We start from the raw sequence: 14,788 nt of genomic DNA, 5'->3' as shown, positions 1-14,788 counted from the left end.
GCTTTAGGCAAGCCTGCGAGACGCTAGTGGCCACCCGGCCCGGGGACCGCACGTGCGACTCCCCCCTCTACTAGCCGCACTGATCCTGCAGGGGGCACCAGACGGGGGGAGTTAGAGGCTCCTCCCGCCCCGAGCGGCGCCCCCACCAGTTCTGAGGGTGTAGCCGGCGGCGCCTGGGACGCCCCCTCCCCTCAAAGTGCCCCCAAATTGCACTCCCTGGCCCCCGGAGCCTCAGCAGAGACAGCCGGGCGCCCACGGCCACCTGAAGTTGGATGTGAACGAGCCCAGCCTGGGACCAAGTCGTCGTCGACCGCTGCCCCCTGCCGCCCCCTCCTCGGCCGGCCATGGCCCCAGGGATGCCGGGCCGCGGCGGCGCCGCCCTGCTCTGCCTCTCGGCGCTGCTCGCCCACGGTAAGTGTCGCGGCGCGGACTCGGGAGTGAAGATGCGGCGGGTACCGCTGGAGCCGGCAGACAGGAGCCTGGAGAAGACGAACCCCCACCCCCTGGACTCGCAGCCGCCGCTCCCGGCTTAGCATCTCGGGCTGCAGCTCGAGTTACTCTAGCCCCCGCAAACCCTTTGGCTGCGAGCCCCGCCCTGGGGAGCCGAATACGGCCCCGGAAAAGGGCGGGAGGGTGGGGGGGTATCCCTTCAACCCTCCCCGGATTAGAAAGAAAGGTCCAAACCCGGGAGTCTTGGGGGCGTGTCCACCCACGGAAATCTAAAGGGACCCGAGGGATCCGGCGGATCGCGTCCGGGCCACCCCTCCTGTCGCTCCCAACCTGGCAACCGGCGGGGCCCCGGGGAGCTGCTGGGGTCCGCGGGGATCGTGTCTACCCCGCCACTGCCGCGCCGCCCACTGCCTCGCTCCCTGCGGCGGTGTTGGAGAAGGGGAGTGGACTGACAGGGGCCCGGGGAGCCGCGGCGACTCGCCCGCCCGCCGTCCTGTGAGCTGCATCTAAATGGCCGGCTGAGCCCAGCCGGAGGGCGGGGGTCTGGGCCGCGGGCGCAGGCCGGGGCGGCCAGCGGAGGGAGCGGGCTCCGTGTTCTCTCGCTCGGGTTCTGCAATCTGTTGCGTCTGCTCCCCAGGCTCGCCTCGGGCTCCGCGGTAAAGCGGGTGGGAGAGGGAGGAGCCGGGGTTGGCGCGCTTTGGCAGTGGGACAGCAGGGATACGGATGGGGGCCCGAGGGTCGCGGAACAGCACCCCCCAGCCCCGGAGTGGGAACTCAGATCCGACGGAAGGAGGCTGCAGCGGGCCTTACGCAAGCTGGAGGCGCTCCAGGGGGCCGGGGGCGCTGACCGAGCGGGAAGGGAGAGAGCTGGGGGTGGGGAGGAAGAACGAAGAAAGAGAGCCTCCGACCCCTCCCAGCGGGAGACGAGCGGAGCTGGGACACCCTTAGCCAACCCTCAAGGGGGTGGGGGACCTGGTTGCCCCACACCGAGGGGTGAGCCTGGCCAGCCTGGAGGGGGGCTAGGATAGAGGGGGCAGAGGGCTCTCCGCATGGGCGGAGGAAAATCCATGTGCCACGCTCAGCTTTTGCCCACGTCGACCGGGTTCTTAGGAACCTGACCAGGCGGGCCGTGAGCGCGGTCAAGGTCTCTAACCGGCGGCCTCTCTTACCCTGAAAGAAAACCAGGAATAGGCTCTGGGAATCTAGGGTCCTGAGGCTAGGAGTGGGTGGGGGACGGTCGACTTCCCTCTACTAGTAGACTGATTCTCCCCGGCTTCAGGGGAAGGGGGTGGCTCAGGGTGGGGGGCTATTTTGCGTTCATTTCACCAAGAACAGCCAACCTCGGTGCTTTATCAGAAGAATGGGTTGGGGGAACGGAGCTGGGAACAAGAAATCCGGGGCTCTGCATGTAAGACTGCGGGTTGTGGGGGAGCTGGGGAGGGGAGCCTCTGGATGCCTGAGCACTGGACCCGCAGGGGCTGTGCTTGTGGCCCGTTCCCAGGGCCTTTGGGGTGCAGTAGGAAGGAAACACAGCTCAAGGCTGGGTCTAGGCATGGTTCTGCCCCCACCCCCTGTGTCTTGCTACCAGAATTCCCTTCCAAAAGCCAAGCGAGGGTCCCACCTCCAGGCAGCTCAGACACTCTCAGTGGGTTCCCACGGTGCACCCTCCTACCTCGGAGCCTCCCATTAAGGATCCTTTGGCCTCCCTCACCAGCTAGAATCTCACCTGCTTCCTAAAACCCAGCTCCAGTAGGGCCTCGGTGTCCTGGCTTTGCTTCTCTTGGAGTAAATCTATCTACCTTGCCTTCTCCTTGGATATCGGTGTCTTCTCTGTGCTCAGTCAGTTCTGAGTAGTGCAGGCAGGTGGTGGCCTTTTTCTGCTCTGTCCCCCACACCGCCAGGGCTTAGCACAGTGCCCAGGACACTTGGGGCCCTGGGTGGACAGGTGATTTGTTGTTGTCCAGTCGCTAAGTCATGTCCGACTCTTCGCAACCCCATGGACTGTAGCCTGCCAGGCTCCTCTGCCCTTGGGATTCTCCAGGCAAGAATACTGGCGTGGAAACATACACACTAACATATGTAAGATAGATAGCCAGGGGAAACTTGCTGTGAGACTCAGGGAACTCAAACCTGGGCTCTGTGACAACCTAGAGGGGTGGGAGGGAGTGGGAGATGGGGCGCAAGGCTCAAGCGGGAGGGGACATATATATGCCTGCGGCTGATCCGTGCTGATGTGCGGCAGAAACTATCACAGTATAGTAATTATCCTTCAACTGAAAATAGATTTTAAAAAAGAGAAAACTGTAACGTGGACACATTTTGCTAAAAAAAGAAAAGAATACGGCAGTGGGTTCCCACTTCCTTCTCCAGGGCATCTTCCCAACCCGGGGATCAAACCCTAGCGTCCTGCCTTGGCAGGTGGGTTCTTTCCCACTGCCACCAGGGAGACCCTAGACGGGTGGTCAGAAGGAAGCAGCTTGAGGAGATGGAGCAGGGTCCCCCCGCCCCCATCGAGCAGGCATTTCCCCCTTCTGGTTTTATGTCTCGCTTTCCAAGTTTCTTCCCTGAATCCCCATCCCATGCCTCAGTCTCCACTTCCCTAGGGGAAGGTACCAGCAGATGTTCAAAGCTTGGGAACCACCCCCAGATGGATAAGGCCAAAGAAGTTCCTCCCCCCAAAATATCATCTCCCCTGGGCCTTCCTTCTTCAGGAATACCTAACACCCACCCACTGGAAACATGCCTCTATCAGGAAAAGGATACATGGATTTAGTCTCATTTCAAGCTCACTCTTCCTTGGGTTCTGGGCTCTTCGAAGATGCTGGGATGGAGGTGGGGGTGCAATTGCAGCCTTTCATGCCCGGCAGGCTCCTGAGGCCGCAGGGCTCTGACCACACAGCCAGACTGGGAGCCAAATAGCCTGGGTTTCTGACTCTGGCGCCATCGGGTGGGGTGACCTTGGGCTGCCTCCCTCATGTTCCCCATCTTTCCCAAGCAGTGTGGCCTCTGGCCCATCCCTCCTCACTGTCTGTCAAGACTCCTGGGCCAATGGCGTCTGGGAACAGAGTCCTGCTACCTTTCAGGGCCCAGCTCGGCCCGGGGATGGCAGTCCTGATGCTGCTATCACCAGCAAGGCTTCTGCCAGAAGCTGTCTGAGAAGGCCACTTCCCTGCATCTGGTCTCTGGGGAGGCCTTCTGCTCCATTTTTAGTTTGGATAGGAGTTCCGTGAGGCCTGGTGGTGGTTTAACCTATTCAAGGACTGATTATGTCAGCTTCCCACTGAGTAGCCCTCACTGGTTCCCCACTCCCTGTACGATCAAGGATATACCCTTTGCTTTCTTAACATACAAAGCCTTTTCTGTTTATGTCTCAATTTACATCTTCACTTCTGTGGTACTGTCCTCTCTTCATCCTCCGTGCATCTTATGAGATATCATTCTTCTCACCTTTCTGCCTTTCTGCTTTTGCACCCACCAGCCCCTCTCCATCTGGAATACCTTGCCTCCAGAAATCCTTACGTTGCCTTCAAAGCCCAGCTGAAATGTCACCTCCTCCAGGGAGTCTGCCTAGATTACTCCTTGGCTTCTCAGCAGCAGCATCAAACCCCCAACAGAAATAATTGGTCTCTTTCTGGTGCGGCTTTGGCCCCTCATGCTGCCTTCTCAGCACTCCTCAGGGACAGCAATGTGTGTGTGAAGGGTATTTACAGTAATATTTATATATGGACCCCTCCAGATCCCCACATACCTGCATTTGGGACAGGAGCCATGTCTTGTTTTTGCCCCACTCTCCAGTTCTTGACACATAGTAGGCACTCAGAAGAGATGAATGGTGCTGGAAGACAACTCTATTGTGGGGCCCTCACAGTATTAATTGAGAAGGGAGCTCTGGGGTGTGGAGCATAAGAGGGCAGAAGGAAGGGACAGAGACACCAGGAAGAGAGCAAGAGGGTGGGCCAGGGCTGTACCACACCCCTTAAGTGGCATACACAGGATACACGTGTCTGGGGTGACATGTTACGTAACACAGACGTGAAGGTAATGTCTCATGATGCTCCGAGTACGTGCCCTCAAGTGTCTGTGTCCTCACCTTTGTGGTCACCAGCCTGGCTTCTCTTCCAGGCCTGTGCTCTCCCCACCCCACTGATCACCCAAGCTCTGGGCTCCTTTGGAGATGCAGGAAGGACATGGCAGGAGGACAGGGTCACTGCTGGCCTTGGGAGGCTCCTTCGCTGCTGGAAGTGAGAAATGATGCTCCCCCGCACCCCCCAACACACACACCCATCTTCCAGGCCACATGGAGCCCTACACAGCACACCCTTGTTAATGTTTAAGACCAGTAGGTGGGGATGTGTTATAAACTTGGTGGCAGAAAATGAGCTTTATTGGAATCCGTTCTGAAGATAGCTCAATGCTTGGCTGCGGGAGGTAAGGCCACTTTGGAATACCAGGGCAGGACCTGGGTGTCTCCTAGGTCCTCAGTGGGGGCCTGTCTGAAACCCCAAGATCCCCCAAGCCTGAGATCAGTCGTAAGTACTTGTGATGTTACAGACTGAGACCCAGAGAGGCACCAGGGCAGAGGGATGGAGTGCCCGGGGGAGAGGGGTCTCTCTTTGTTGCCCTGCCCACAGTGATGTCCATTCACAACCCTGAAACTAAAAGAGATCACAGACGCTTCAATCCAGCCCTCGTGTGGAGGTGGAAATGGACACTCGGGGAAGGACCGGCCAAGGTCATCCTGCCAGTTCATTCTGGAAGCAGAACTAGCACCGGAGTCCAGCTTTTGAGACTGGCAGTCTGCTCCTGGCCCCGCGGCAGAGGTTCCACCTCCTCTGTCGTACCCTCTGTCTGCGGCTTCGGCTTCGTGCAAAGATACACTTCCGGCCTCAAGCTAGCCTCGGGTCCCACACAGTCAAGATAATCAATCACCAGTAGTGTTAACAAACCTTGCCAAGTACTCCAGAGGGCACGTGGATGGGCTCAAAACCTAGTCGTCAACTCCTTTTCATGAACTTGAAGTCCAGTTGGGGAGAGGAGAAAAAAGACTCTGATTCTGATGTTTGAGGCAGTCTGGAATCAGAGTCCCCAGGATCCAACAGATAGGGCTTCAAATCTGGACTTGGTCATCACCTGCTGTGTGCCACAGAACAGTCCCTCCCTCTCCAAGTCTTGTTTTTCTCCTCTGCCAAGTGAGAGCGGGTGATGCCCAGCCTGCCCCCTTCCAGTTCATAGGCTGTGCCACGGAGAAGCCTCTGGTCACCTCCCTGGTCTGCCCATCCTTGGAGACCAGCCACGGATGCTAACGACTGGATACAACTCTTCCTCTCTGTCCCCTCCCCAGGTCTTCTTTACTTCTTCTTTGCCAGTGCTCAGCACAGAATTTTAATAAGAGATTAATTAATCAGTTGTGGGTTTGTTTTTTTTTTTTGGAAAATAATTTTTTTTTCTAATTTCCTATTCTGTCTCTTTAAACGAAAAGTGGGCCTCCTTATCATCAATTCAGCTGGCGATGCCATACTCCAGCAGTTCCCAAGGATGGGGCAGTGTATCAGGGAGTGCCAACGCTCTGTCAGCTACCGCATCCATCTCCAGAGGATCACAAGGCTGCCAGGGTGGGGAAGGGTGCCCTAAGACAGATGTGGCCTCGTGGGAGACAAGCTGAGGGTCCAGAAGTCATTATCTCCTTTCCTCTGATGTGTTCACCCCTTTCTGATCCACCACCACCTCCCAGCTCCGCCTTCCCACACCTCCACCCCAGGCCCTGCTGGCTGGCAGACAACCCAGCAGGATGAAGTGGAAAATGGAAGCAATTACCTGGATTATTCAATGCTTGTTACACAAATGAATGAATGCAAGGATGAATAATTCAGTGCCAAAAAAAAAAAAAAAGATAGAAAAGGTAATTGAAGAAAAAAAATTTTTTGTCCAAATTATCTAGATAATTATCTGCTTTTGCAAAGTTCTGCTTTTTCTCAAACTTGAGTCCTTTCTGCTTCATTCTCGCCCACACTTTTTTTGGCCCATGAGGGTGGACAACTGGTTACTCTCTTCTCTTGTGTGACTTCCTGGGCCGTTCCAGCTGTAGGGCAGTGGGCAGGCTGTGTGCTTGCTGGAGGAATTTCTCAGTTTGTGTCTGTTTCCTGAGCCCACCATTTAGGATCCTTGGGGCTAGGAGAGTCACCTGGGTAGAGGATGGTGCTCAAAATGGTCCAGGTTCTCAGAGGCATCTCATCCAAGGATCCAGGTCTGAACATCATCAGACCCTATAGGACGGGCCCCTCACTCTGGGAGAGAACAGGCAGCCAGGGCACCCTTAAGTCTGACCTCCTTCCCAGGGACACCACCCCAGAGGTGGTCAGCCCTTAAACAGAATCAGCCAGAGTCACATTGAGTGACAACCTCACTGCTATTCTGGGGGAAGAGGGGAAATGATTCCTGCCCACGGGGACTGCCTCCTATGGCAAGGGAGGCAGTCTCATCTTCAGAGAGGCCCCAGTCTGATGAGGGAGGCCCCAGTCTGACGAGGGAGGCCCCAGTCTGATGAGGGAGGCCCCCGTATGACAGGAGAGGCACTGCCCCAGCCCTCAAGGGTGGCCTTTGTCCTCCTGCACGTTGGGGGTCTGATGGTGAGAAACAAGATGGCCTCGTTGGCCCAGCAGTTGTAGGACCCCACTCTTCAGGCCTCCCTTCTCCTTCCCCCCAGCCTCCAGGACTGTTGAGAAGCCTGGCTTGGGGCCAGAAGCAAGTGTATTTTTGGCATCTTGGGACAGATGATGCCGCACACTTGTCACGGCAGGAGAACGGTGTCGGTGGGAGCTGGCAGTGCAATGCGCTCAAACGCGCACCCACAGTCACGGGCTTGAGGGTCCCAACAGTCCTTTGGAGTTTAGCTTTGCGATCTCATTTGATTCTCCCAGCAGCCGCCAGGTAAAGGCAGCAACTATGATCCTATTTTACAGAGGGCAAAGCTGAGGCCCAACGGAGTCCTGGCCACACCAGTTCTTGCCGTCAGGTTTTCTGACCCTGAATATGGAGGTCTTCTTGCCCTACCTCTGTGTTTCATGCATACAGGGAATCAGCCCAGACAGGGACCGACAGCCACATGCCCACATACCTGAGTGAGGCCCACCTATCCCACCCCACTCAGCTCACCAGTCCTTTAAATGAGTCACGTTCTTTTTTACGTCAGAGCCTCTGTACATCCTGTTCCCTCTGACCAGGACACTCTCCCACCCCATCTCCTACTTAGCCTTCAGGCCCGAGTGTATCCACACTTCCTCCCGGAAGCCCGCCAGATTCTGAGTTGAACACACCCACCATCCCCTGCCACCCTTCCGCTTTGCCTTCTTTGTAAACTGCACAGCCTAGCCTCCCTGCTGGCTGTAAACTTGGATGGACCTGGAAGATACAGACCACTTGCCTGCTGTTGTATCCCCTGGGGTCTATCAAGATGTTAGGAATAAAGTAGGCATTTAACGGTTTGTCAGATGAGTCAATGAACATACAGTCAGTCACTCAAATACATGTGGTAGAGACCTCTTCCTTGTCTCTCAGCAAGTATTCAGCTAGTGGCTACTCTTCTAGGTACTTGGTCTTAATCCATGAATATAGCAAAAAGTCCTGTACTCCTGGAGCCTTATTCCTGTGCAGGTGGAAGGGAGGCAGATAGTAAGTAATACATGTGAAAGTGCGAGTCGCTCAGTCGTGTCCGACTCTTTGTGACCCCATGGACTGTACAGTTCATGGAATTCCCAGGCCAAGATACTGGAGTTGTGGGTAGCCTTTCCCTTCTTCAGGGGATCTTCCCAACCCAGGGATTGAACCCAGGTCTCCCGCATCGCAGGCAGATTCTTTACCAGCTGAGCCACAAGGGAAACCCAAGTAATAAACACATACGATAAATGAATTATATGATGTGTTAGAAGGCAATGAGAACCAAGGAAAATAAGAAAAAGGTAGGGAATGGGAATTGGGGATTCCAGTGTGTGTGAGTCTGTGGGAAGGGGTTGTGCAGTATTTAAACGAATGGTCACTTGATTCAGTGTCATTAAGCAGACATGAACGAGGCAAGAGGACAAACTAAGCGAATGCCTGAATATCACACTGGGACACGTCTTAGGGCAGGGCTGAGTACCATTGCAGACAGCAAGGAGCCAGAGGGGCTGAGCACAGGGGAGGTGTTGTGGGCTGGGGAGGGTGCAGGGAGGTTAGGGGAGCGGGGAGGCCCTTGGGAGAAGATGAACTGGTAAGCTGAGTGAAATGGGGAGACATAGCTGGATTTGGAGCGGGAGTGACCTGAGCTGCTGGGAGCTGCAAGCTTGCAGAGCCGGGACCTTCCTCTGCTCTCTTTATAACCCCTTGCCCCTCACCATCCTGGCTGTGACTGTCTTTCCTGCCATCCTGCAGCCATCCTGTCAGAGGCAGGACCATGGTGTGCAGGGGGGCAGGCTATGGCAGAGACCACCCAACGATTGACAAGGCTGGCTTCCAGACACGTCCGGCCAAATTGGCAGCGGCCATACAGGCCTATTCTGTGGGCTCAGGCCTCCTGTCTGTAAATTGGGGCTGCAGCCAAACCCAGTCTGTCCAGATCTCTGAGAAGTCCCACGGGCGACTCCAGATTACCTGTTGCTTTGACCCCCTCTGCCTGTCCCTGTTGCAAGTCTGCCAGGGTCTGATTGGTCACCTCCTCCTCCCACGTCCAGCCCCCTGCCGCAGCAAGACCACAGCAGCCCACGCCTCTTAGCCAACACGGTGAACTGCCCCCGGGCTGACCTACACTCTCCCCTGCCCTGCCTCCCCTGGGAAGAGAGAGGCATGTGGGGCCTTTGTCCAATAGGGAGAAACTCTTGGATAGGAAATAGGAAAATTTGCCATTTTCTCAGCTGCCAACACAGCAGAGAAATGATCTCAAATTTTCTGTGGCTATTCTCTGTGGGAGAAAAACTGCCAGCCACCAGCTCCTTCCATGAGGCCTGATGCTGGGGAAAGAGGGCTGGAACTGGAGGGAGTGGTCAGATGAGAAGCAGGGGTAGGGGCCAGGCTTGCTTGGCACAAAGGACCGGGCTCTCCACTTCGCTGCAACCCCCCTGTCTGGGAAGCCCTTCCCCACCCAGCCCCGCTGACCACACACATGGGTCTGAGCAGCTATCAGACTATCTAGCTACCTTCACAGTCACTCACTACTAGCAGAGTGCCTAATACATGCCATGGCCTGTGCTGGGCACCCTTGGAGCCAGCAGTCGGCTGTCCGGTTTCTCCTGACACTCAAAATTCTCTTTTTCCACCCCCACCCTCTCCCTGTACTGAGCTCTAACACCAAACTGCCTGGCTTTGTCCAACCCCTTGTGATTTTGGGGCCAGTTGCTTAACCACTATGCCTGATTCCCTCATCTGAAAATGATTATAAAAACATCCAGCTTAGAGGGCTATTGTGACGATTGAGTCATTGCTGGTAAGTCACTTCAGTCGTGTCCGACTCTGTGTGACCCCACAGACGGCAGCCCACCAGGCTCCCCCATTCCTGGGATTCTCCAGGCAAGAACACTGGAGTGGGTTGCCATTTCCTTCTCCAATGCATGAAAGTGAAAAGTGAAAGTGAAGTCGCTCAGTCGTGTCCGACCCTCAGCGACCCCATGGACTGTAGCCTTCCAGGCTCCTCCATCCATGGGATTTTGCAGGCAAGAGTACTGGAGTGGGGTGCCATTGCCTTCTCCAATTGAGTCATTATTCCAAGTCAAATATTTAGAATAGTCCCTGGCACAGAGTGTCCGAAAATGATAGTTCTCAGTATTATTGTTACTGATATTATCAGCGCTTGCCAGGCACTGTGTTCAAAATGCGACAATGAAGACAAGACGAGGCCTGTCCCACGAGGAGCTTCTAAGGTGGTGTCCCGAGGAGATGAGCCGTTTCTGTGCAGGCGGTGATGAAATTCTGCCACGGATGTGCTGGAAGGGATACAGAGTGCGTGAAGGGAGAAACCTTGAATCTGCTGGAGAAATCAGAGGAGGCTTCAGGGAGGAGATGCCACTGCAGATGGCTTTACCAAGTTCAGGAATCCTGCCTCTCAAGACTAATCAGTCAGCACCCACTGTGTGTTCAAGACCCTGAGGGAGACAGAAACATAGGACAAAAGTGGTCCCCGGCTTACCGGCTCTGAGTCCAGCATGGGAAGAGCCGCAGCTGCCTGTGAGGGAGCAGCAGGCCAGGGGGCTAAGTGCAGGGCTACCTGGATGATCTCTTAAGATTTCTCAGAACTTTGACCCTGTGTTCCATGGAGCACTAGGGAGCTGTGGAGCTTTGTGGAGCGAGGGAGTGGCTTGATCAAAGCAGAACTCAAACAACGGTGACTTGACTGGGGGCAGTTTGCAAATGGTAGCAATGCTAAGGAAGGTATTCCAGGAGCCATCTCCGGGGCTGAGAGTAAGGGCTCTTGGGATGGGGGATGACCATTGGAAGTCATCAGAGGTGCCACCACATGGCAGAAGGCCCCCTCTGAGAAGCAGGGAGGTGGATCTGAGAGCTGGCTCTACCTCTTAGCTTCAGCCTGACCTCTTTTCTACTCCTTGGTTTCTGCCTCTGTGAGACTGGACGGTGGGCTTCCCAGCTACTGTGAGTGGTAAAGAATCCACCTGCCAACGCAGGAAAAGTAAAAGATATTGATCCCTGGATTGGGACAATCCCCTGGAGAAGGAAATGGCAACCCACTCCAGTATTCTTGCCTGGAGAATCCCACAGACAGAGGAGCCTGGCGGGCTACAATCCATGGGATCACAAAGAGTCAGACACAACTGAAGTGACTTAGCACATTGGATGGCAAATGGGGAGTCTAGCATGTGGCTCAGTAGTTGCAACTTTTTTGTTTATTATTATTATGTTAGCAGCCAAAGTCCAGAGAGCAGAAGGGCTTCCCTTCCTAGAAAAGCAGTCTCCAGCCTCGCCCCACCTTCTCGGGACCTCTGCATCCCTGAGTGGAGGAGGCCTTCCTGGGAACGGCTAGCCCCTGCCCACGCAATGCCAAGGTGGTACCTGGCCCTCAAGGCCACAGCATCTCAATATTTGCATCTCCTCCACAGCAGCCCCAAGCTGGATGTAAAAGCTGCCTGTATACCATCACAGCAGGCAGCCGGTGCCATTGCCAGAAATAAGATCTAGGGGTGTAAGAAGTTTCTGACAGAGCCCAGGGGCCCCTGAACGTCTTCCTCTGGTGCCTCCTGCAGCCTGAAAGCTTGTGGAGACCCCGATCCCAGAGCTGACTCCTCCTGCTTTTCAGTCTCAAGATTCCTCATCTGCAAACGGGAAGAAAAACAAAAGCATCCTGTACGGTTGTTGGGGCCTGGAAGCAGAGACAACACCTTGCCGACAAAGGTCCATATAGTCAAAGCTATGGTTTTCCATTAGTCATGTACAGATGTGAGTGTTGGAACATAAAGAAGGCTGAGCACCAAAGAACTGATGCTTTCGAATTGTGGTGCTAGAGAAGATTCTTGAGAGTCCCTTGGACTGCAAGGAGAGCCAACCAGTCAATCTTAAAGGAAATCAACTCTGAATATTCATTAGAAGGACTAATGCTGAAGCTGAAGCTCCAGTATTTTGGACAGGCTAATGTGAAGAGCCAACTCACTGGAAAAGACCCTGATGCTGGGGAAGATTGAAGGCAAAAGGAGAAGGGGGTGACAGAGGATGAGACGGTTAGATAGCAACACTGACTCAATGGACATGAATTTGAGCGAATTCTGGGAGACAGTGAAGGACAGAGGAGTCTGGCAGGCTGCAGTCCATGGGGTTGCAAAGAGTTAGACACAACTTAGTTATTGAATAACAAGAGAAAATAGTCAGAACTCAGTCTCTGTAACCATTTATAATTCATCTTGAACCGTTAGGAGTCCTCAAATGTCCCGATCCACCCAGCGGGCCCTGGTCTCCCCAGTGTCCTACCAGATTCTTCCTCTGCGTCCGGTTTCTCTCAGCCAATTACTTGCCTTTGGACAAATCCTTTCCTCCTTTCGGAGTTTAGCTTCCCTGCCCATGAGACCAGGGTTGCCATGCTGGGCCGGTGCTGTTCCACAGAAATGTACCATAAGCCTCATCTATAATTTCAATTTTTCTAGTTATCACATAAAAAAGTAAAAAGAAACAGGTGAAATGAATTTTAACAGTATATTTCAACCAAAATATTCAAAAGGTGATCATTTCAATATGCAAAGATTTTTACATTCTGTTTTTTTTCCCCTTTGTGTTACATCTTTGAAATCCCCCATGCCTTTTACACTATCAGCAGCTCATCACAATTCCAAATTGGCCCCGTTTCAGCTGCTCAGTAGCCACACATGGCAAGTGGCTGCCATCATGGAAGTTGCAGGCCTGGGTGATCCCCAAGGGCTCTACCACCTTCTTTCCCTTGAGAGGTAATTTTGGGAGTGAGGCTTCAGTGCTCTGGGGACCTGTGAGCCCTGGGGACTCTCTGCGGTCCTTCTCGGAGATTCCCTGCCCAGCCTGGAGCTCACTCAGCTCCTCCCCAGCCCTGGCATGGTGCCTGCTGGCCTTGGGGGCTCCCATTCAGGCAGGCAGCAGCTCTCAGCTCCTTCCCCTCCTACCAGGAGATTCTGTAGACCTGTAGACCGTAGGTCTGATCAAGTCACCCTCCTGCTCAGAACCCCTGAGCTCACTGAGAGTGAAAGCTTGAGTCCCTCGGGGCAGACAAGGCCACTCGATTGTCCCTTTCCCCGACAATGCTTCTCTGACTGTATCTTCCTGTCCCCTCCTCAGCTCCAGCTGCACTGTCCCTTTTGCAGTCCATACCCATGCCAGGCACCAAGCCCCAGGTCCTTGCTACCCCTCCACCTGGCCTTTTGCCCCACAGAAGCATGACTCACCACCCCCTCCCTCTTTCACGTGTGTGCTCAAGTGCATCTTATCAGAATGGCTCTCCCCGGCCACCCTCTATATAAAACAGCCCTGCTCACCCCTTCCTCTGCCCCGACCCTGCGCTATTTTCCTCGTTCTGACATACTATACAGTTATGTCTCTGCTTGTTCATAACTGACACCCACTCCCCTTGGAATGGAAGCCCCCGAGAACAGGGCAACATCTGTTCACAGCTGTACTCCCACCACCTGGACTGGCGCCTCACCCACAGGAGATGCTCAGCATCTATTGTGTGGAATGAATGAACAGAAAGGTTGCTCCTTCCCCTCCTCTCAGCGTTTCTTCCCAGGGCACCACCAGGAAGAAACATCCGGGTACTGAGCAGATGACAGGGACCAGAGGGGTGATGTTTATTTCTTTCCCCCTGCTTGTGCTCACTCAGTCATGTCCAATGCTTTGGGATCCCATGGACTAAAGCCCGCCAGGCTCCTCTCTATCCATGGAGTTTTCCAGGCAAGAATACTGGAGTGGGTTGCCATTCCCTACTACAGGGGATCTTCCTGACCCAGGGATCAAACCCTCATCTCTTGCATCTCCTGCATTGCAGACAAATTCTTGATTACTAGCACCACCTGGGAAGCACCCCCCTGCCTGCCTGCCTTCAGTCAAACATTCAGCTGCCGTGTCTTGGCTTTGAGGTCTCAGGAAAATGACTTTACAACACCGTGGCTTAGTTTCCACACCTATAAAGTGGGATAATAAGAGTTCTTTCCTCATAGGATTGTAGTAATGAACAAATAATTAATTCATGGAGTGTGCTTGGAGCGGAGCCTGGCTTGTAGTACGTGCTCAATAAAAAGTATCTTCAGGTTGACTCAGCGTGGGTGTTTGAGTATCTGCTCCATGCCAAGCACTGTGGCAAATACCAGTCACGTGGCAGGAAGATATGGTTACCGGCTGATGTGGGTGGAGGATGCAAGTAACTCCAGTGCAAGCGGGGAGAGGCGAAGGCAACCAGAGACTGGCTAACCTGGACTTCAGAGAGATGCAACCAGTGCCAAAATCTCTGTGATCTGGTGTGATGAGTTCCAGCAACCACATGGGGTGACCTTTGTCCACCTGCTACAGCAGTGAAAAGTCCACAGCAAGGCAGCCAGGAACCCCCACTCTGCCACCAACCCAGAGGGAGTTGCTTCTGTTCCCTAAGCCTCAGGCTTCTTATCTGTAAAGTGGGAGAACAGCAAATACCACCTGCATCTCAGATCACGGGAATTCAATGAGCCAATGTGTGTAGAGTGCCAAGCACTGCCTAGAGGCTGGATAGACAGGAGATGCTATCAGTCCCCTCCCTGCAGAAGTACTGGCCAAAGGGAAGAGAGTGTGTGAACCTCTGTGGGCAGCGCCTGCGTGCAGCTGGCCCTCCATCAGCGCCTGTTGGATGCACTAGAAGCTGGTTTGCACCCTGAAA

General features: G+C 54.4%; 1 protein-coding gene across 1 annotated transcript in view; it reads left to right on the top strand.

The window, feature by feature from the left end:
• Positions 1 to 257: 257 nt before the first annotated feature.
• Positions 258 to 14,788, top strand: part of TMEM132E (transmembrane protein 132E) — a 57,809-nt gene continuing 43,278 nt past the window's right edge. Inside the window, exon 1 of the mRNA XM_069542664.1 lies at positions 258 to 411. Within this exon, the coding sequence (XP_069398765.1) occupies positions 345 to 411 (67 nt within the window). The 5' untranslated portion in view covers positions 258 to 344. The remainder of the gene's footprint in view (positions 412 to 14,788) is intronic.

This window comes from Ovis canadensis, chromosome 11 (assembly GCF_042477335.2).
Source record: "Ovis canadensis isolate MfBH-ARS-UI-01 breed Bighorn chromosome 11, ARS-UI_OviCan_v2, whole genome shotgun sequence".
In the NCBI taxonomy this organism is placed as follows: Eukaryota; Metazoa; Chordata; class Mammalia; order Artiodactyla; family Bovidae; genus Ovis; species Ovis canadensis.
The sequence above is the reverse complement of the archived record's forward strand: the minus strand, read 5'-3'. Positions and strand labels throughout refer to the sequence as shown.